The 22,443-nt window shown below is 36.4% G+C and overlaps 2 protein-coding genes across 15 annotated transcripts in view; one reads left to right on the top strand and one right to left on the bottom strand.

Annotated features, from left to right (window-relative positions):
- Window positions 1–516: 516 nt before the first annotated feature.
- Window positions 517–17,641, bottom strand: CENPQ (centromere protein Q). Of its 12 annotated transcripts, XM_078446991.1 has the most exons (13): window positions 17,047–17,126; window positions 14,527–14,608; window positions 14,206–14,351; window positions 13,400–13,613; window positions 13,226–13,257; window positions 12,106–12,239; window positions 11,321–11,369; window positions 10,151–10,277; window positions 9,515–9,583; window positions 7,795–7,924; window positions 2,758–2,877; window positions 2,548–2,622; window positions 517–1,346 (listed from the first exon to the last, which is right to left on the bottom strand). In XM_078446991.1, exons 6-13 carry the CDS (start codon window positions 12,205–12,207, stop codon window positions 1,215–1,217), a joined length of 804 nt encoding a protein of 267 aa, XP_078303117.1. In that variant the 5' UTR covers window positions 12,208–12,239; window positions 13,226–13,257; window positions 13,400–13,613; window positions 14,206–14,351; window positions 14,527–14,608; window positions 17,047–17,126; the 3' UTR covers window positions 517–1,214. The 12 variants fall into 12 exon arrangements, with proteins under 12 accessions (XP_078303117.1, XP_078303112.1, XP_078303114.1 ...); XM_078446986.1 differs by lacking the exon at window positions 13,226–13,257; XM_078446988.1 differs by lacking the exon at window positions 13,226–13,257 and having other exon boundaries at window positions 14,527–14,555.
- Window positions 17,271–22,443, top strand: part of MMUT (methylmalonyl-CoA mutase) — a 38,557-nt gene continuing 33,384 nt past the window's right edge. Inside the window, exons 1-2 of one of the 3 annotated variants that reach the window (XM_060615693.3) lie at window positions 17,271–17,396; window positions 21,156–21,580. In XM_060615693.3, coding sequence (XP_060471676.2) covers window positions 21,196–21,580 — 385 coding nt within the window. In that variant the 5' untranslated portion in view covers window positions 17,271–17,396; window positions 21,156–21,195. Of the gene's footprint in view, window positions 17,401–20,267; window positions 20,345–21,155; window positions 21,581–22,443 lie in introns of those variants that run through there. The other 2 variants (XM_060615694.3, XM_078446984.2) reach the window with 2 other exon arrangements.

Here is a 22,443-nt window from a genome sequence, read left to right as displayed (position 1 = left end):
TATCAACACAGTTATGGCACCTTCTACCTTAACTGACAAGATCGTCTAGGCTAGAAAGAAAATTAATGAGAAATTGCAGTTATTTTAAAAAAATTTTTTACTGTTTATTTATTTTCGACAAAGAGAAAAAAACAGAGCATGAGTGGGAAAGGGGCAGAGAGAGAGGGAGACACAGAATGTGAAGCAGGCTCCAGCCTCTGAACTGTCAGCACAGAGCCCTATGTGGGGCTCAAAGTCATGAGCTGTGAGATTATGACCTGAGCCAAAGTCGGACACTGAAACAACTGAGCCATCCAGGTGCCCCAAGAAATTACATTTATTTGTTATTTTATTTTACAAATAAATAAAAGCAAATCAGACAATATACTGTAGTGTACAGAAAAGACTTTTAATATATTCAAATGATAATTTACTCATATATATATATATATATATACACACATATATATACATATATATATATATATACATATATATATATATACACACACACATATATATATATATATACACACACACACATATACTTATTACTACAATGAGAAAAGGTTTATAGAAAGGGTTTTTTGTTTGATTTTTCTTTTAAGGGATAAATGTGCTTAGGTTTCTTTTAGATAAAGTATGCTTTGATGACAGTGGAAAATATTCGACATCTAGTCAATAACCCAACCAAAGAAATATGGTCATGCTACCTCCAAAGGCAAAGACACCTGGCAAATCTTAATTATGCCACAAAAATCCAGGGAGTTATGTAAAAGAATTAAGGCATTTGGGGATTTCTCAAGTTCCAGATAACCACACAGAAAATGCAAGTCATGAGCTAAAGGATAATAATGCTAGCAAACAATTGTGTTTCTATGTACCAGCTACTACACACACCTTATATATGACAGTACCACATTTCCACTGCACTAGCCAATAAATGAGTTCAATTCAGTCACTGTAAATCATTAGATTGTGACTGTTCCTTGTTTCATGGCTTCAGGCAAATAACCAGAGATACAGCAACAGAAATGTGAGTTCCCAGTTTTGGCAACTACTCAAAACAGTTTTTAGGACATTAGATGCTAACAGATCTATAAGGCTAATTTTAAGTGTGCATTGGAAATACATCCTGAAGAAGACTCACCCTCTGCAATATCATCACAAGTAACAGTTTTATAAATTCATAGACATTAAATTAATATGGACCAGTCTAAAAAAAAAAAACCTCATTAAGAGGCATCCAGTCTCTTATAGGCTTCTTCAATGAAAGTTAACATATTTTTCATCTGGGATGAATTATGGAGAACATCCAAGTCCTTCAGAAGAGCATTATGGTTTGGAATTAACGTCAGAATTTCTTTCTGTGGGTATAACAGAATTAGTTTAAAATTAAAAAAAAAATTGAGATATAATTGACATAGAACATTAATTTCAGGTATACAACACAATGATGTAGTATTTGTATATTCTGCAAAACGATCACCACAATGAGTCTAGTTAACAATTATCACCATACATAGCTACAAATTCTTCCTGTGATGTGAACTTCTAAGATTTACTCTCTTAGCAACTTTCAAATATACAGTACAGTATTATTGACTAGTTACTGTGTTCTACATTATATCCTCACATTGATTTCATAACTGGAAGTTTATACTTTTTGACCATATTCACCCATATAATTAGTTTTTAACCTTTTATTGTAAGAAATGTCAAATGTATGTTAGAGAAAATGGTACAAAGCCTCATATATCCATCATCCAAACTTCAGTACCCATCAACTTATTTCTGCTCTTTCAAATTTGTATTATTCTGTTTTCCCTCTGCCCATTTCCTCTCCTTTCACCCTAAATGGATTATACATAAGCCTATTTAAAATTGTTATTTTTTGAAGTTTATTTATTTTGAGAGAGAGAGAGGGAATGAGCATGAGTGGGGAGGGGCAGAGAAAGAGGGAGAGAAAGAGTCCCAAGCAGGCTCCGCCCTGACAGGGGGCTTGATCTCACAAATCATGAGATCATGACCCGAGCTGAAATCAAGAATTGGATACTTAACCGACTGAGTCACCCAGGTGCCCTATTATAAACATTTACACTATAATACCTACTGGGAACCTGTGAAGGCAGATACCAGCGTATAGTTGGCTACAAATAACACAGCACTATTTTATGAAGAGTTATAGGCCATTTTTAGAAGCATAAACTCAACTATTGGAATTTACTTCCAGAAATCTATCCTACACTTATGACCACACAAATATGTAAAGATGTATGTATAAGGGTGTACTGAGCAAATAATTGCAAATAGTCTTCATTTTAGTAATTCACAAATTATGGAATGGTATATTCATATAATGGGATGTTATAAAGCTATGACAAGAATGAGACAGATCTACAAGACGCTCACAAAGAAAGATGTTCAAACCATTTTGTCAAATGATAAAAATAATGTTTACTAAAAACTTATGTATTTCATTTGTTTAAAAAAAAGAAAAGGATATTATGGTTTTATATATGCAATTCATAACTGGTGACATAGTTGATATGGTAAATTGGCATTTACCTGAAGTGTGGGAGCTTTGAGACTCTTCTGAGAAAGTTCTGGAAGACAGAGTACCCCACTATCTATCTGAAACATCTAAAGTTGAAAAAGAAAGCTACAGATTATTTCAAAAGGCTGATTTCTCTCTTCTTACATTCAAAAGTTGTCTTGGTGGAAAGTAAGCATTAAAACTTTTATCCACACTCTAGCAATACATTATTAAGCAATTACCTGTTTTACTTTCTCTTCCTCTTCTTCCACCTCACTTGTCAGAATTTGAATTTTGTTCTTTAGGCTGTGAATACTCCCAGTCATTGACTCTATGGTCTCTAGTATTTTATCTATTTCCTCCTGAGTCCGAAATAAAAAGTTAATATTTTAAACTGAATATATTATTAATTGAAACCCAAATAGGTATTGATATACATATACATATTTAAAAAAAATATCTCATACACTGAAACACTTTTGGAAGAAACCGGTATATTTCTTTTTTTTTCTTTCAAAAAGTAGACTTCCTAGAAACTAATTTACCAATATAATAATGCATTGTAAGGAAACTTAATTTCCCTGGAACAAGGAGATATATATACCCCATGTACAAGAGTATTTCCTCAAAAACTAGGCAAAACTGCTACAATCAGAGATCCTGGAAGATCCGTGCAAATGTGGCAGAGCCCCAGGACTGATGGCCTAAAAATCTGTGCTTTGCCTGTTCATCTCTATCCCCACCACACAAACCTGGCAATCACTCATCTTTCTATTCTCCAGTTTTCCCACTTCTGGAGCACTGTCATGTTATATAGTTGCAATAATACAGTATGTGTAGCCTTTTCAGTTTGGTTTCTTTTATAATATGCATTTAAGGTTCCTCCATGTCTCATTAGGGCTTAATAGCTCATTTCTTTTTAGTGGTGAATAACATTGTCTGATGTGCCACAGTTTATCCATTTGCCTACTGAAGGACACTTTGGACTTTTCCAACTTTTGGCAATTATGAATAAAAGCTACCACAAACACCCATATGCAATATACCAAGGAGCGTGACTGCTGGATTGTGTGGTAAGAGTAGGTTTCATTTTGTTTAAGACGCTGCCAAACCGTATTCCCAAGTGCTATACCATTTAGCATTCCCACCAGCTAGAGTTCTGTTGCTCCACATCCTTGTCTGCATTTATTGTTTTCCATGTTCTAGATTCTGGTCATTATAATAAGTGCATATGAAGGAAGACTCTTTTCATCTCTTGTTTTCCACTCCAATTTTTTTGGTTACTTCCAGTTTACTTGTACTAGAAACTAGAGAGTTTGCTTTCTAGCATTTGCTGGTCAAGTTTCACCTGTTCCTCAGCCCTGAATTTCCTGTGACTTGGCTTTTGGATTTTGAAGAGTGCTGTCCAATACCACTATATGTAAGGTGCATGTATTCCCTTCCTGCCATAACAAACACAAACTTGGTGGCTTAAAACAGAAATTTATTCTCTCACAGTTCTTGAAGGCAGATGTCCAAAGCAAGGTGTTGGCAGGGCAGATTCCAGATCCCTCTGGAATATCTAAGGGAGAATCCTCTCTTGGTTCTTCTGGCTTCTATGGCTACAGCACTCCAATTTCTGCATTTTTTTTTTTTTTTCCCACACAGACATTTCCTCCACGTCTCCGCATAAGGCCACTTTTGTCTCTTTACTAGACAACTGTCTTTGGATTGAGGGCCCACCCAAGATAATCCAGGATGATCTCAAGATCCTTAATTATATCTGGGAAGACTCTTTCCAAATAAGGTCACATTCGCAGGTTCCAGGGTTAGGACTTGGGCATCTCATTTTGGGGGCCACCATATGACCCAACCCAGAGGAAATGAATAACAGCACTGAATACAGAAAACAGTATTAATAGGACTACAAATTTCCATTGTAATTAAAAAATTATTTTGTTGCATTGCTTTGGTTATCTTCTTTGGGTATTCCTACCCTACCTATGCCATATCTTCTTTGCTGAGCTCATACATTTGTCACTTTTTCTCAATACCTTTAAAAATTTCCATGTTTCTTTTTGATTCTTAAAATTTTATCTTTATTTTGTTTATTGTAAGCATTATCTGTTGTGTTTAATTCTCCTTCTAATTTAGTCTGTACACCTGAAAGGTTTCTTTCTTTTACTTACTTTTAATTCTTCCCTGAATTCTGTAGCTGCAGTTTTTGGTATCTCTAATCCTGATTAATCATTTTTTCCATACCCTCTATAGTTTTTCTGAATTTCTTTGTTTGCTTGACAATTAGGTTAGTGTTCATCTGTTTTGTGAACACATGTTTTTGGTATGCTTTTGTTATCTGTGGATTATTTTTTGTCCTTATTTGTATATTTTCTTATGTTAACTTTGGTTGTGAAATTCTATGGTTCTGTTCTTAGGCAGAGATCCACAGAGATTAAAACACTAAGGCCCAGCAGATCTTTTACCACCTTCTCAGAGTCACTCCAAGACTTTGCTGACTGCCTTTTCCCTAGTATCATCACGGAGTGAGAGAGCTCAATGAACACACTGTTGTTGCATGAATTCAACTTGTTACTCATTAGCTGATACAGGTTTTGGAAAGTCACCATCAAGAATAACTCTAGGCTACAGTGGGGAAAAGCAGCGGTTCTAAGACACACAGCGGAAAACTGATGGATACAGACAAAACCTACAAACTCCTAGTTCAAAGGCTCTATTATATCAATGAAGAACTCTTATACCAAAATGCCAACAGTGCTTCCATTGAGTAACTGAATATTAAGCAAGCAAAACCAAGACTGTTGTAATGTTGTGATATAAAAAATATGTATTTGGTCTTCATCCCTGGTTTCTGGCACAGAGCCTCTAAAATCCTTGTAATCTGCTGAGTGATTGGGGTGACAGTAGCATCTTTTCTATTCATAATAAGCCCCTTTCAACCTTACCTGAGTTTATGCTAATAATGAATGATTTAGAGAGGACAGAGTCTGGTTGCCAGAGCAACCCATCATGTCAGTACAGGGTTGGAACTTTTAGCCCCACTCCTCGATCTCCTGAGAAGGGGAAAGGGGCTGGAGATTCAGTTATGCTCACGTGATGAAGCTTCCATAAAAACTGTAAACACTGGGTTCAGAGAGCTTCTAGGTTAGCAAACACGTTGGGGTGCTGGGAGGGCAACACCCTTCCCCTATACCCTGCCCTACGTATCTCTTCCATTTAGCTGTTCTTGAATGTATCCTTTATAATGAACGGGTAATAGTAAGTAAAGTGACTTCCTGAATTCTGTAAGCTGTTCTAGCAAATTACTGAAAGTGAGGAGAGGGTCATGGCAATACCTGATTTGTACTTGGTTGGTCAGAAGTACAGGAGTGGATGGCAACTGTCATCTGAAGTGGGGGGCAGTCTTGTGATACTGAGCCCTTAACCTGTGGGGTCTGTACTAATTTCAGATAGTGTCAGAATTGAATGAAATTGTAGGACACCTAGTTGGTGTCTGCAGAGAACTGGAAAAGTGCTTCGTGGAAAACCCACGCATTTGGTGTCAGGGGTGCTGAGTACAGAGAAAACAGTTTTTTCCATTTAACTCTATTTACCCTTTTGGCATGTGGAGGTCCAGTTTTTGCTGTAAAACAGAAATGCTTCTAAGTATTATAAAAATCACAGTATCATTTACTATGTTTGATCACTTTCAAGTGGTTTATGCAAATATTAAATGTTAAGATAACATTTGCCATCATTTACTTTAAAATCACCTTAAAAAAAAAAAAGTCAAACTCACAAAAAAGAGTAACAAAGTGGTTACCAGGGCCTGGGGGGATGGAGGAAATGGGGAGAGGTTAGTAAAGGGTACAAATTTTCAGCTATAAGATGAATGAGGTGTGACGACCTAGTGTGAAACAAGGTGATTATAACTGACAACACCATACTGTACACTTAAAATTTGCTGAGAGAACTTAAATGTTTTTACCACACACAAAATAAAAAAATCATGTGAGGTGATGATGTGTGAATTTACCAGATGAGGGAATGAATGCTTTCACAAAGTGTACATATATCAAGTCACTACAATGTACGCTTCAAATATCTTAAGATTATAGGCCAAGAAAGCTGAAATTAAAAAAATAACCTGTATAAATGTCATCCAGGTGCTCATTACATGGTGGAACTATATCAGTAGTGAAAATATACTCTTAAAAAGTAGTAACAGTGGGATAAAAACTTGGTTATCATCTCACACCACAAAGGAAGTGGAGTTTCTATTTAAAACGTATATAATTCATTAATTTATAATATATGTAAATTATATACATTTCATTAATTTATAATATATGTAAATTTGTTGCTCAGAATCAAATCCATCCAATGTTGATTGTATGGAAAAAACAGAATAAAATGTGAATTCTGAATTATTAGAAATCCTTGGACATGCACATTCCTTGCATAAACTACCACCCAAACTGTATTTTCTGAATTGCTAACAAAGACCTATGCGCCATTACCCACGAACTGCTCTGAAGTGGCTAAGGGATATAACGTCTAACTATTTAATAAGCCCCCTAAGTTTGCTTTTCTTAAATGTTCAAATATCGACTAATTAAAAGTCTGAAGTTAATCATGATACCCAATGTTATCTCCCATTACCTTCTACAAGAAAATGATCAAGAATCAGAATTTGAAGTTGGGCTAAGGTCTACATCATAACTTGAAGCAATATGTGTAAGTTTTAGCTAAAAGTATTGGATGTCTCCATTTTTCACATTTGTAAAATGAGATCACATGGCATAGACCTCTTTAAGTCATTTTTAGAATTAAGGGATATAACTATAAGTGCCTAGAGTAGTGCCTAGAACATAGAGAGCCCTCATTACATGTTAGCTATAATGATAATAAACAACAATAATAATGATGACCATGCTCTTCTTGTCAATAAGTACCATATACAGAATGGAAAAACTAATATGTTTTGAAATTCTATAGCATTTAGTGATGACCTCCTGTAATTTGATAATCCAAAATAGTAGTTCAGTTAAAGTCAGATAAAAAAAACAGAATTGCTAATCATTAATATATTAGAAGTACTTTTAACTTTAGAGGCCCAAAGTTTAGGCAAAGTTTCTGCTTTGACTAATAATAATAAAAATAATAATAATAATTTAATGAATTACTTGTTCTAATATCAGTATTCATTACTCAGAGAATATCATGATAATTAAAAAAATTTCTTGTTTTCTTCCCCTTTCTCCTAACTCTCTAATTACGGACTCCCTGTTCAAATATCATACCTGCAATAATGCCAGACCTTCTTCATTAGCTCTGTGCTCTGCCCTTTCCATTTTCAGTAGACTTGACACATTAGTTAAATCTTTCAGCTTTTTGGGAGGGACTTTAAGATTTTCACACAGTTGTAGCAATCTTAGGGATAAAATAAAAACATAATTATATTTACTTTTTTAGTACCATTATTTTTGGTTTTGTTCTGTTTGAAGTACTGTTGCCATCTCTTCTCTGACCTCATATTCCCAAGGGCTATAATATTCTTTTATTAACAGTGGCTAACATTAGCAGTGAGTCACCCATAAAAAGCCAAGACATCATCTTTAAACCTTTCAATTTATTAAGATTTATCTCAAATCATAGGGCACTTAAGCTGCTTCACAAAAGGAAAAAATTCTATTTTACATATTTAACAATTAATTGTATTATATACATTTATTTATACAATTTAATTTTTATACAATTTCATTTATACATATTTTAAAGTAAAACTTTCCTTGTATCTTCTGAAAGTGTTTCCTGGACTATTATAGCACATAATTCTATCGGTTATTGTGATTGTTGGATAAAAGATGGAACACTACTCTGTAAGTCATAATTATGACCCTGGATGCTATATTTCAGTTGTCTCAGACAATGTAACCAATGAAAAAGAACTTCTATATCAGTTACTCTAACAACGGCTTTGAAGATAAGTGAGTGCCATAGAGTTTAAGGCAAATAAAACATTAAGATTAAAGTGCTTTGTTCAGAGGCGCCTGGGTGGTTCAACTGGTTAAGTGTCTGACTTTGGCTCAGGTCATGATCTTGTGTTTCATGAGTTCGAGCCCAGTGTTACACTCTGTGCTGACAGCTCAGAGCCTGGAGCCTGCTCTGGATTCTGTGTCTACTTCTCTCTGACGCTCTCCCGCTATGTCTCTCTTTCTCTCAAAAATAAATAAACATTCAAAAAATAGAGTGCTTTGTCAAAAGTACTATCATCATAAATACTATTCAATATTAAAGTTAAGAAATCCTTTCTAAATATATAAAGGAAAAAAATTAAAGAACAAATTAAAAACAAAAAGATAAAAAAACAAATTAAAAACAGAAAAAAATTAACAAAACAAGGCTAAGAAAGCCTCCTTCAAACCAGGTTGATTAGATCACCAATAGAAACTAACCTATTACTACCCTCACTTGTAGCAGGGAGCAATACAGCTTTCCTAGATTTGATTCTTGAATTCGAGGAAGAAATCAAGGAGGAAAATCTAAATTTGGTTGCTTTTACCTAGCAGCAGCATTTTGGCATTCTCCAAAACCCTACAACTTAAGATTTGTAGGGTTTTAACAAGAGTGGAAACCAAAACTCATCTTCCAAAAAATACCAGATAAGAACGGTAAACTGTTAACTTCGAATTGCTCAACATGAAGGGAGTTAAAATTGACAAAATATTTTTTCAAATCCCAATACAAAACAAGGAACTGTAGAAGTAGGCATTTTGTGATTTTCAGACTCTTCTTAATAAATTCTCTTAACTTCAGAATTGCATGCAGCAGCAGTTTAGAATATACATTTCCAAATTGTTCATCTTCTTAAAACAATAGAAGCAAAAACAACAACAACAACGAAAACCCAGTATGAAAGAAAAACTTTATATCCCACAAATGTCTGTTCTGGTAACATAGGAACAGATCAGATTTTTACTAATTATGTTCTAACAATTTTCTATTGCATAACTATATTACCTTTTCTTTAGATAGTTAAGATGATACTGAACTTGTTCATGTTCTCTAATATTGTTACTCAAAATTGTTCTGGAAAAGAAAAAAGATATTGAATAAGTAGTAGTTTGAAATACAACTAATACAATGTTTACTTTTTTCTCTCTGATTTCTTTCATGTGTCTCTTACTAGCCAGGAAGAATCAATCACTTTTTATCTTATGTTAAATACATTTTAAGCAGAGATAGAATCAAAATTCTTTTTATTACATTTTATTATTGTAATTAATTTAGATGAGTTCAGTTTCTTGATGGCAGAATCCATCTTTATATCCCCTTTAGCATGATGGTAGCTTACATATAGTGCCAATTCAACTCAACTTCTTCCTAAATATCCCTAGTGAGGGAACAACTTTAAAGTTTACAAATAGCAAGTTATGCCACATAGGCTTTGTTTTTCTTTCTTTGATGGAATGATAAGCTTCTGAAATTAATAAAGACTTCTTGCTTAAGGCTAATAGCATCACAAGACATTACGTGTATCTTCTTCTGAAAGAGAAAAATACCCTACCACCATAAAACAAATAATGACAGTTAAAAGGATACCGTTTGTAGGAAACATTTGAGTACAAATCAGGAGTGAAAAAATTTCATACTTACATTATTACTGATTCCATCATAGCTTGTAAATGCTCTCTGCTCCTCTTTGAAAGAGGCTGCCAGGTTTTTCTCTTGTTGAATGCTACCTTTACCCGTTTTAGATTAGTATGCTCTGTTTGTCCTGTTACTGGTGAGAAAAGAGACTCTGGTCAATCTCAAAGTTTTATGTTTTTACTTAGGAAGAGTTTCAAGTATAAATTTACTTTAAAAAGCTAATAGAATTACAAGAACCAAAATATTATAAAACTGCAGGAATCGTTTAACTGCTTTTTTATTGCACAGCCATAATATGTCAAGTGTCAAATATGAATATGCTATTATTATGTTAGCTAAAATATTAGTAGCTGACATTGCAGATGCAAACCCAAGACAATTCTAAATGAAGAACCAGGCTACACTTATTAGGATTCAATATAAAAGTCTGGTTCCCAGAAATGATATAAATTAAAGAGCTTCATTGAGAAGACTAGAAAGCTATTTCTACCAAATGTTGAATGGCAACTGGAACAAAATATTCAGGGTCTCCTAGGTTGTTGATGTTGTTCTACTTATAAGGGATAAACAAAGGAGATATGCTACTGGCTCCTCTGAAGATTAGTTCTGGAGAGAAGGGAGATAAAATAATTATAATTAGAAGTATGCAAAACATTACAAAAGAAAAAGTTCTATGTACTATGTGCACTACAGTAATATAAAACCAGAGGACCTAGCTTGGTCTTGGTGAGAAGACGGAGGGAATTCCTCAAAGAAGTGATGCTTAAGTAAAGATGACTGCTCCAAACTAATTTACTCCAAACAAAATTGGACAGTAGCTCCAAACTAATCTATACAATGGTGGTAGGACAGAAGCATATCTGTTTTAAAGAGAAATCAGTAGAGAAATCATGTGTCTCCATGTCACAAATCAGTAATAATTCAGACTATGGGACACCGGTTTTTTCTAGTTCCTGTCAATTTAGAATCCTACACAATATTTTGCTAGAGGTGGTAAGTAAAATTTCAGTTGAAGAAAATAACTAACAAGTACTACTTATTCTTGCAAAAATGAGAATGCAGCTGTTTATCACTATCTTTTCCAGAACTCATAAACAAGATGCTGAGAATTTTTTCATGAATACAGATAGTATTGAGACCGACAGACAAGTTAAATAAGCTAGAGAAAATAAATACCTTCAGAAGGCAGATGCTTTGGATTTTTATTTTTTGCTGTGTTTCTAACCTAAAGGAAAAAACACATGCACACATAATTAAGCATCAGGTAAAAAGATAGCGTTTTTGATATATATTTGTCATGTACGTCGAAGAGTATCCATATATCTTCCGACAAGATGGAAAAAAGTAGATTGCCACTTCTGCAGAACAAGAGTGTGTATTTATCACAGGCAGCAGATATACTAAAGCAATTCCTGGACAATGGTGATAATGTACAGCAGAATTCCATACAATGTCAAAGAATGTTTTAAAGAAATTGTTAGTCATTTTGCCTGTGAAATAGTGTTATATACTTCACCTACAAAAAAACAGGGAAAAATACATTTTTAAAATTATTTTATAATAAAAATTTTGGAAGAGAGGGGCACAATGATGGTAGACAGAAGCTAATTTCTCCCAAAGTAATTTTTCTCTATGATTATAAATATATCTTCTCCTAACTCACAGATTTTCCTTTTAACATAGAATCTCTATACACTTTATTCCTAGTCTTCACATTTAAACCTTAGCAATGCCCCATTACCCCTTCCTGCAAATAATTCTCTGATCAATATCTTTGGAAATTGAAATACATAATTTTCATCTGAGAACTTTTACAAATCATATTGCAACAGCTCCCACATAATATGAATTACTACAATTTGTAGTAAAACTGCCCTTTAGTCTTCACATATTCCTTCACATAGAACAGATGATACTTTCAATCACAAAGTTCTAAATGATAAACTCAGTATTTTCATTACCTTTCTCTCTGGTAACTCCACTTCTTCATCATCAGTTTTTCGTTTTGGGTTTTTTTTTAACTGTTGAGATCTTTTCTTGGAAGCCCCTGCTTTTTTAGACATCTTGATTAAACAGAACAATCATAACAAAAAGTCTGGAAAGATAAAAGGACACAGAAAAGCTTAAGCCTACATAACAAATTTTGTTAAAAAGAGCTACCTATACATGTTCCAAATTTGCTTTAAAAAAATCGTAATGGGGGCGCCTGGGTGGCGCAGTCGGTTAAGCGTCCGACTTCAGCCAGGTCACGATCTCGCGGGTCCGTGAGTTCGAGCCCCGCGTCAGGCTCTGGGCTGATGGCTCGGAGCCTGGAGCCTGTTTCCGATTCTGTGTCTCCCTCTCTCTCTGCCCCTCCCCCGTTCATGCTATGTCTCTCTCTGTCCCAAAAATAAATAAAAAACGTTGAAAAAAAAAATTTAAAAAAAAAAATCGTAATGAAAGTTTTGGGACAGTATTGTTTTTAGAACATTTAAACATATTTCAAAACAAACATCAGTTATTATTAAAGTAAGTGTGTCTAATTCAATTTCATTCTTACAAATATCTTCCATTTTTATGGCTTTACAAAATTATGTGAAAATGCTTTTGCATTTCTTACTTTATACTTCCTCAATACAGTAACATTATCTCCATGTTTAGATCCAAGAAAATGGAAATATAAGGTATTAAATTGTCTTACTCTAGTCACAGATATTCTCCATTCTCCTTATGAAAGGAGATAATCTTTAGGATCATATTATGAATCTATGTTGTGGAAATTCAGGTGGAAAATTCACTCATAAGGATTTAAGCTCTAACTCTGCCTGGGCTATTTGCCTTTTAAAAAAGCACAGAAGTATACTGATTACCCTGTCCTCCCACAAATTACAAACAGGCACAGAAGTGGATGAAGATGTCAATGACAACATTTAGAATGACTCCTTTTCCCTATCTACTAACTAGTAAGTCACCAAACTTTTCACTGTTAAAAGGAACAGAGGAATAGGATGTTTATTCTTGCATTAGACCATAAGGAGTAGGTAGCATAGAAGTTAGGTACAGTATACATGGAGGGGTGTGTGAATGTGTTTGCAGACATACCTGGGAGATATTGCAGGTTCTGTTCTAGACCACTGCAATAAAATGAATATTGCAATAAAGTGAGTCAAATGAAATTTTTGGTTTCATTTGGATGTAAAAGTTATGTTTACATTATACTGTAGTCTAGTAAGTGTGCAATAACATTATGTCTAAAAAAACAACCAATGTACATACCTTAATTAAAACATACTTTATGGCTGAAAAATGCTAACCATCATCTGAACATTCAGCAAGTCAATCACTGATCACCAAAACAAATATCATAATAGTGGAAAAGTTTGAAATATTCCAAGAATTCCCAAAATGTAACAGAGACAGGAAGTGAGCAAATGTTGTTGGAAAAATGGAGTCAAAAGACTTGCTGATGCAGGATTGCCAAACCTTCAATCTGTAAAGAACACAGTATCTGTGAAGTATGATAAAATGTGTGATAAAATGAGGTATACATATATGTGTGTGTATACATTACATATATATGTTTTCTAGGCATATACAGTTAGATATGTATCAGTCACCATTTAAAATTTTAGAGTTTAAATATACACGCAGATTAAGAGATAATAAAGGAGGTACTTCGGATAAATCTATTTCTTCAAATTTTAAAAGGTGGAGTTTCAAGCTTTTTTTCAGTAAGATTAACACAAATAGTGAGACATAATTAATTGAACAATCACCAACTACACTTGAGGACTACTTGTAAGATCGTTGACAAAAAGCCGTGGAAGTTAAAATACACTTTACCCTGCTCTTGAACAATGTGGTGATTTACACCTAGTCTCTCGCGTTATATTCCTGAGATGCCCGGTTTTCTCAACTTGTCATCCATGCCCTTATACTTCCCCTACTTAAAAAAGCCAAACCACGTGAGAGTTTCACTTGTGGACCTCTCCTGGAAGGCTGCCATATATACAGCAGTACAGGTTGTTCACTGAAGAGTATCTGGGCGAGGGAGCAAGAGAGGGCTGGAATTTAGTACTCACTTCATCCGATAGGTCAAAAATGGTGCAAATTCCTTCTCACTCCAATTATTGAGAGATGGAGTCTATGTTCCCTTATCTTAAATCCTGGCATTCTACTGTTTGAACAATAGAATACGGTGGAAATTATTCTGTACCAGTTTCCTGGCCTAAACATGGAAAGAATAGCAGCTTCAACTTCATCATGTTTAGGATATTTGGTCTAGGAACCCAGCTACCATGCTATAAGGAAGGCTAACATGGGGAGGAACTGAAGCCCCAGGCAAAATCCCCAGCTGAACTCCCAACAAGCAGCCAGCACCAACTTGCCAGCCTGGCATGTACCTGAGCCAATCAATATGCCGCAGCTGATCCTGTATGGAAAAGATATGAGTCAGTCCTACCAAGTTGTTTCTGATCCCAAATTCTGGAACAAAATAAATTATTTTCTCAAGTTAAAAAAAAAAAAAAAATCCTTCCCCAATACCTAGCATACCACACCCAAACTCTTTACCATGCCATTTACAGTCCTGAACAATCTAGCCCTGCCTAGCTCCATATTTTTCTCCCACTACTCCTTGTAAGACTCTCTCTCTCTCTCTCTAGTACATTTGAGGATTTCCTGAACACACTTTGAGTATGCACGCACTATGCCCTCTACCTGAGCTGCTCGCTTGCCTCCGTCCACCCTCCCAGAGCATGAACCACCTGTTCTCCATGCCTCCTAACCACACCACTCCACTCTAAAAGTCTGTGGGCTCTTATGGTCTCTAACTTTCAGCTGGCACTTATGTATAGTTTGGTTCTGTTTATCAATTTTTCTTGATATTCTTTATTCAAGAACATACAATTTACTGCTACTCCAAATTTAACTCACAAACTGTGACAGTCCTTTTAAATATAGAAACTGACAGTATCCCTTTAGAAACTTTTATTGCAATTTGGCAACAATTTTATGTATGCTGAACTTGATTATAAAATAATTGGCTGTTTTTTCTTTTTAAATGTCATTTTCCCAGTAATTTATTAAAAACAAACAAACAAACAAACAAACACCACTTTCTTTTTTAGAGACGTTTTAGGTTCACAGCAAAATTAAGCAGCAAGTATGTAGAGTACCCATATACCCTCTGTAACCACTCACTACCCCCAGCCTCTTCCACTACCAACATCCCACACCCGAGTGGTACATTTGCTACAATTCATGAACTTCCACTGATATATCATATCACCCAAAGTTTACTAGCATTCATTCTTGGTGTTATATACTCTACGGGTTTGACTAGTAATTAATTTTGGGTTGTACTGTACAAAAGAATCAGTTGTGACAGATTAAAAGTAAATAAATAAATAAATAAATAAATAAATAAATAAAAGTTGGTCTTTGACTACTGGCAAGAGGAGATGCACCATTTTCATCGATACCTATTTGAGGCACTAAACCATAGCGCAAAAAGTTTCTCAACCTCCGCACTATCAACATTTTGGATGGGGTAACTCTTTGTTGTGGGGGATGCATTGTAAGATGTTTAGCAGCAGTTATGGTCTCTAGTTGCAAGCACCCTTTCTTTGCAGCCCCTCAAGTTGTGACAACTAAAACTGTCCCCTGGTGGGAATGGACATCAGCTTGAGAACCACTGCCAAGAGCAAGTCAGGGATAAGGATAAATGGCCTAGTTCCCAATCTTGACTCTGCCATTTAACTAGCTGTACAATTTTAGGCAAGTAAAGTTGTTCAATTTCCCCACTGGTAAAATGGGTTAAGGTTAAAAAGCACCAACATTAAAGGTTTTTGTGAAGCTAAAATTTTGTACAGAATACGTAAAATGCGTAGAACATAGTAAGAATTCAATAAAGAACTGTCATAATTTTCTATCACTTTTGGGCTAATTGTAAAGGAACTAGAATAGAAATTTTAATATAAATGTAAAAGGAATATAAATTTTGCCGTTTTAGATCCACAGGAAACCACAGCCTAGCGGTAGTGGGTAGGGACAGATATGAAAACAATTGCTATATAAAATTGCATACCATGTGAAAAAGCTAGAAAAGACAAATAAGTGAATGACTCGAATTGATGTGTGTGGGGGTGGGGGAAGAATGCTACATGCTATGCAGAAAAAAAAAAAAGTAACATGTGAATTACATTTTGAAATATTTAGCCAGAAGGACCAGGAATGAAGTATTTGAGAGAAAACAGCAAAAGCCTGATGGCAGAACAGTTTAAAAGAAACTGGTCTGTTCAGGGACAGGGAAAAATGCAGCGATATTTTAATGTGTATGGGAGTAATGGACAGAAATAAGACTGGAACGGTGGTTTGCGGCCAGACACTATACTGCAGTAAAGAATTTACCCTTACTCTGTAGGAAACAGGGAGGCCTCCTACGCTGTCCTGTTTTCCTTATCGGTTTGCTGAAATTCGTGGAAACCAACTCTCTCAGTCTAGGGCTCTATATAGGCACAAAGGGCGAGCGCCAAGTCTCGCACAACACAAAAATACTCTATGTTTACCTCCTGACAAATGCCTCGGGATAGCAACGCTGCCGACCGAAGTTACCTTAGTGCCCAAAGATACTAATCTCTACAGCTGCACTTCGCCCCAAGATGCGCCGCAGGATATTGTGGAAAACGAACGAGGAGGAAGATGAACTGGGGAAAGGAGGAACTGAGGAGCCAGGCGTGGCTTCACTCCGGCCTCGCCAGTCAAACAGTTCAATCCTTGGCCCCAAAAGTGATTTCCCTCTCACTGGAAAATCATCTCACGCTCCCGAAATACAAGCCGCGGAGACTGCCATAATCGCACTGGCCACAAAACTCATTCCGCAAGCTGGACGCACCCGCCGATAAAAAGCGTTCATTACTCACCAAAGGTGCCTATTGAATGCTTCAGGAGGCCAAGCTCTCAGCAATTGGCGCCAAAACCGTTGAGACTCAACAAGGCCCGGAAGTGGGCGGGTAGAAACCGGAAACCCGGGAGTAGAGAGGCGAGCATTCTAGCCCCCCCCCCCCCCCAACGTCATCAGAGGCGCGCCCACGGGAGCGCGACGAGATTGGCTGCAGGGTGGGCGGTGTCCGCCTACACCACCTGACTCCTCCAGCTGACTTTTGCGCAAGCTCCGTGAGGGGCTCAGCTGTGTGGATCTTTGACTTCTAGGGCTGGGTGGTCCGAAGCCCAGCCGCCGTCTCTCACAGCCGAGGTCTGAGACAGGCAGGCCGTGAGTAAGACTGTGTATTTAGGGATGTCACCTTTCACTGCCCTCCATTCTTCTGACTCCTCTCTCCCCGTTTATCCTTGTCCTCTGAGCCTGTCCTTTTTCTCCTCCCGACTTCCTTATTTACCTTCCCACTGTGACGGCATCCCGCTCTCCCCTATCTTCTTGGGTTTCTTCTTCTTGAGAAGTCTCGACCGACTTCTCTTCAGCGTGATCAGTGGGAATTCGGAGGTACTTCCGGAAAGAAGGTGTTAGTTCGCCTCCGGGGCCATGTCGCCATCTTCCCCCGGGTACCCCAAAACCCCGAGATGCCGCTAGGCAGAGGGCGCTTGCAAGATTGCAGAGGGGTGCGCGGGCGCCACAGCTGTCTCTCTTCTAGGCTGCAGCTCTTGTTACTGTGAGGTTGTTTGTAAAAGGTGGAGGACTGAAAGTGACTTTGTGTATACTTGTGGAGTTAAGGGTAAGAGGAGAAATAGGAAAGAGAGGTCTAAATTAGCATAAAATTATAGTTTACTAACTTGTTCTGTTTTATCTTGAAAGAGCAATCTTTGAGACGCTGGAAACCTTGGATAGCGTGTGTAAAGTTTTAAATCACTTGATGATTTTCTCCCATCATTTTCTAATATTTAATGATATACTTATGCTAATATTAAATACAATTTGCATGCTGTGTCTTGTCATCTCCAACCCAAATTGGTTGAACATTGATTGAAGGTGGTTAGCCTTTCCTAAAGTATTAATGTGGAACCACATATTAACAGAACTTGAGAGTTATTTGATTCAGAACGGTAGGTATTTTACCCATATTTTGGGAGGGTCAGTAGGGATGGGCTTCATCATTACTCTTTAACATATTGTAATCATCAGTAACTTATATTTGTTTTACATGTTTTTTCTTTGGATCCTTGAAGCCTCTTTATGGCGAGAAAAGGTCAGAAGTCCTGTTGCCATCAGTAGTAGTTGTGATGTCTGTTTCCAGCCTTTGATTTTCTGGAATTTGCCATGTGATTTTCTGGAAGTCACTAAATAGAGGGCTCTTTCCTATCATTTGTCCAGGTTTGGAGAACCAGTATTTTAGGCAAGTGAGCGTGATATATTTTGTCTACAATCTCATATCAGGCAGTTTTCAAATTACCTTTTATGTCATTGCTGTAATGTTTCAGTTATAAATTATTTCTCTCACCTATTTTTAAGCTAGTACATGTAGTTTATGCTTGCATTATGCTTGCAAGAAGATGGATGACAAGGACCCCATGGATATAATAGAGTAAAAATCATAGTAGCTTTAAAAGAATAAAGGGAATCGTTTTGTTGTATTTCTTTTTACATTTTGTTCTGTGTACTTTGTACCCAGTTGAACATACTGCATTTACAATGTTTTATCCTGATTCTTTCACTTAATACTTTTTTTTAAAAGATTTTTTTTAACGTTTATTTATTTTTGAGAGACAGAACGTGAGTGGGGGAGGAGCAGAGAGAGAGGGAGACCCAGAATCCAAAGCAGGCTCCATCCAGACTCTGAGCTGTCAGCACAGAACCCCATGCAGGGCTCGAACTCATGAACCGTGAGATCATGACCTGAGCCAAGTCAGACGCTTAACCAACTGAGCCACCCAGGCACCCCTCACTTAATACTTTTTGAGCCTGTCTCCTTTTTAAAGAAACTGCATAACATATTTTAAATTTGACTTATGTATAATAGTATATTACGTATATATAAGTGCATATAATTGTACAATTTGATGAATTTCCACAAACCGAATACATCTATATAATCAGCATTCAGAGCAAGACCATCACCCCAAAGCACCTCTTTTGTTCGCTTTCTGCACTAGCTGCCATGAGTAACCACTCTTCTGACTTCTGACATTAAAAATTGGTTTTGTCCATTTTCTTTTTTTTTTTTTTTTCAACGTTTTTTATTTATTTTTGGGACAGAGAGAGACAGAGCATGAACGGGGGAGGGGCAGAGAGAGAGGGAGACACAGAATCGGAAACAGGCTCCAGGCTCCGAGCCATCAGCCCAGAGGCTGACGCGGGGCTCGAACTCACAGACCGCGAGATCGTGACCTGGCTGAAGTCGGATACTTAACCGACTGCGCCACCCAGGCGCCCCGTTTTTCTAAATATATTTTAATAGCTATGTAAAATTCTATCACTTGTATATACTATTATTCACTTATTCCTACATTGTTAGACATTGAAGATGTTTCTAAATTTTCTTTATTACAAATAAAACTATAGGAAACATGCATTTTTATATGGTAACTTTCCTAGGAGTGTTGTTCCTCAGTGGAATGGCATAATCAGTCCTGACACTTTTTGTGCATATTGCCAATTTGCTTTCCAAAGTAATTAAAGCAGTTTATATTCCCACCAGTGGTTTCTCTTTTGTTTCACAACCCTCTAACAAATGTTGAGTATTCTTATTTTCCTTTAAGGTTCATTAAATTGATAGGTAAGAGATGGTATAGAAAATAGAGTTTTAAGTTCACTTTACTTGTTACTTTATACATTATAGAGCATGATGAATATATTAATAACATTTGCATCCCCAAACCTTTTAAAATACTAGGCTCTATATGTTGAAGCTGTATGACTCTAGCAAGTATTTACGTAATTCAGATGAACAGTGGAATTTTGATCCAATTTCTTTACTCATTTATTTCTCTGGAGGATCTTAATTTCTATGTGTAAAATGGTGAAATCAGACTTAGTCACTTAGTGTAAGACTGTGCTAGTTATTAGGAATATACAGCTCTAATGTTGGGTCAGTTAATAAATTAGCAGAGAAATATGTATATATGTGTATAATTTTATACACCTTAATATATTTTATATAAAAGTTAAAAACAGTATTTTAATATGTTGTAGTGTGGGAGATGACAGATGTCTAAAGAGAGAAACAGTGCTGTGGTATGGAATACTGAAGAGGTCATTTAGCCCAGCATGTGAGTTCAGGGAAAACCTTTGAATATATTATTTAAATGCTAGGACTTTGAAACCTAGTGCTGCCTAGGTTTAAATGCTGGCTCTTCTGTGTCTCAGTTTTCTCATCTGTAAAATGGGGATAACATTAGTACCTATCTTGGTGGTGTTGTGAGGATGAAAATTGCTACTCTGTGTAAAGCCCTTGTAGCAGTGCCTGGCATGTAGAAAGCCCTGCGTATTGGAGATGATGCCTTAGCCAGATTAGCCAAAGAAGAACATTCTAGGTAGATGGAAGAGCAAGAGCAAATCACGGAACTTTGATACAAGCAGGGAGCTATAGGTTATCCAGTATTTCTGGAAGAGTGATGAGTCTGAGAAGTAAGCAGTGATCAGGGCATAGAGACCTTGAATGCCTATTTCTCTTGTTCTCCACTATTATCTCCAGCACCCAACACAATGAGTGTCATAAAGTAGATGTGAAAAATGTTTTCAATGAAGAAATCAGGAGGCTGTATGTTATCCTCTAAATAATGCAGAACCTTTGAAAAATCCCAAGTGAAGTGTGACATGACCATATTTGCATTGGTGTCAGTGTGTAGAATGGATTAGAGACCCTAAGACTGGCCAGTAAAACCAGCTAACAAAGTATTGAGTTAGAAGACTAGAACAATGATAGTAATTGTGGAGAAAAGGATCCAACGTTACGAATTATCAGGTATAGGAAGCAGGAAAGAAGAGATGAAATCATACTAAAATGCCTTTTTTTCCCTTCTCACCAATAGTTCCCATTTGGCTTTTGTAAACACATATATACTGTACTTCTTTTTCTAGGCCAGTTCGTGTTCCTTTTAGGTGTTTTCCATGCTCCATCATGTTGAGGGCTAAGACTTGGCTTCTTTTGCTTTCACCTCATCACCTGAAGCAGCTCAAAGAGTCATCAGGATCCAGGCTTATATGGCGGGGACTTCTGCACCAGCAACAACCCCTTCATCCAGAATGGGCTGCCCTGGCCAAAAAGCAGTTGAAAGGCAAAAACCCAGAAGACCTGATATGGCATACTCCAGAGGGGATCTCCATAAAACCCTTATATTCTAGCAGGGATACCAATGACTTACCTGAAGAACTTCCAGGAGTGAAGCCATTCACACGTGGACCGTATCCCACCATGTACACCTTTAGGCCCTGGACCATCCGCCAGTACGCTGGTTTTAGTACTGTGGAAGAAAGCAATAAGTTCTATAAAGACAATATTAAGGGTGAGATTTTTATGCAAAACATTATATTTATAATCAACCATACATTTCCTGTTCCTGGCTTCTTTTGAAGGGAGACTGGTTGATCTCTGTAAAAATGATAGTCACTTTATAATTTTGTGGTTAAGACTATACTCTGAGAAATATGAATGTTTTTCAACTTCCGTGGTCAAAAAAATGAGTGATCCAGAATAGGGTGCTAAATTCTTGAATGCCAATAGCAGTTACATACATGTTACATAAAAAGGAATTAGTTAAACTCATATGACATGAGAGACATTGGCTTTTTCTTTGAGAAGCTTTTTTAAAATTAAAGTTTATTTCTTTTTATTTTAAATTTATTTTTATTTTTTTAGAAATAGAATGTGTGTGAGCAAGGGAGGGGCAGAGAAAGGGGAAGAGAGAATCCCAAGCAGGCTTCACGCTCACTGCTAGTGCAGAGCCCAATGTGGGGCTTGAACTCACAAACCATGAGAATGTGACCTGAGCCCAAATCAACAGTCAAATGCCCAATGAACTGAACCACCCAGGCATCCCTCTTTGAGTTTTTACTTAACGTTGTTAGGATAGGAATTAAAGAGGACATGGTTTAAGTGGTTTAAAGAAAGTAATAAACAAATGATAATGTACAAATATATTTAGTGCAATCTGGCACTTAGGTCTCTAAAAATCATATTAACTACTATTTCTTTCTGATCTATATTAAAATTATATTGTTTGCTAAATTTGAGGATCTGTACATTTATATTGCAGATGGAGGATCTCATATTTAGTGTAAACTATTTTTGTTTTTTTGCATGGTGTTTATAATTCTGTTTTCCAGAATATTTGAATAGCCAAGACATCTTGTTATGACCATATTAAAC

Source organism: Panthera onca, chromosome B2 (assembly GCF_046562875.1).
Source record: "Panthera onca isolate mPanOnc1 chromosome B2, mPanOnc1 haplotype 2, whole genome shotgun sequence".
In the NCBI taxonomy this organism is placed as follows: Eukaryota; Metazoa; Chordata; class Mammalia; order Carnivora; family Felidae; genus Panthera; species Panthera onca.
The sequence above is the reverse complement of the archived record's forward strand: the minus strand, read 5'-3'. Positions and strand labels throughout refer to the sequence as shown.

Bases quoted from the DNA above. Each gene is read 5' to 3' on its own strand.
- CENPQ (XM_078446990.1), bottom strand. From the start codon at position 12,207: ATGTCTAAAAAAGCAGGGGCTTCCAAGAAAAGATCTCAACAGTTAAAA. The intron at 11,370-12,105 runs GTAATGAAAATA...TTTTTCCTTTAG, and splicing joins TGGAGTTACCAGAGAGAAAG to GTTAGAAACACAGCAAAAAA. The intron at 2,878-7,794 runs GTATGATATTTG...TTTCGGACTCAG, and splicing joins AAGGTCTGGCATTATTGCAG to GAGGAAATAGATAAAATACT.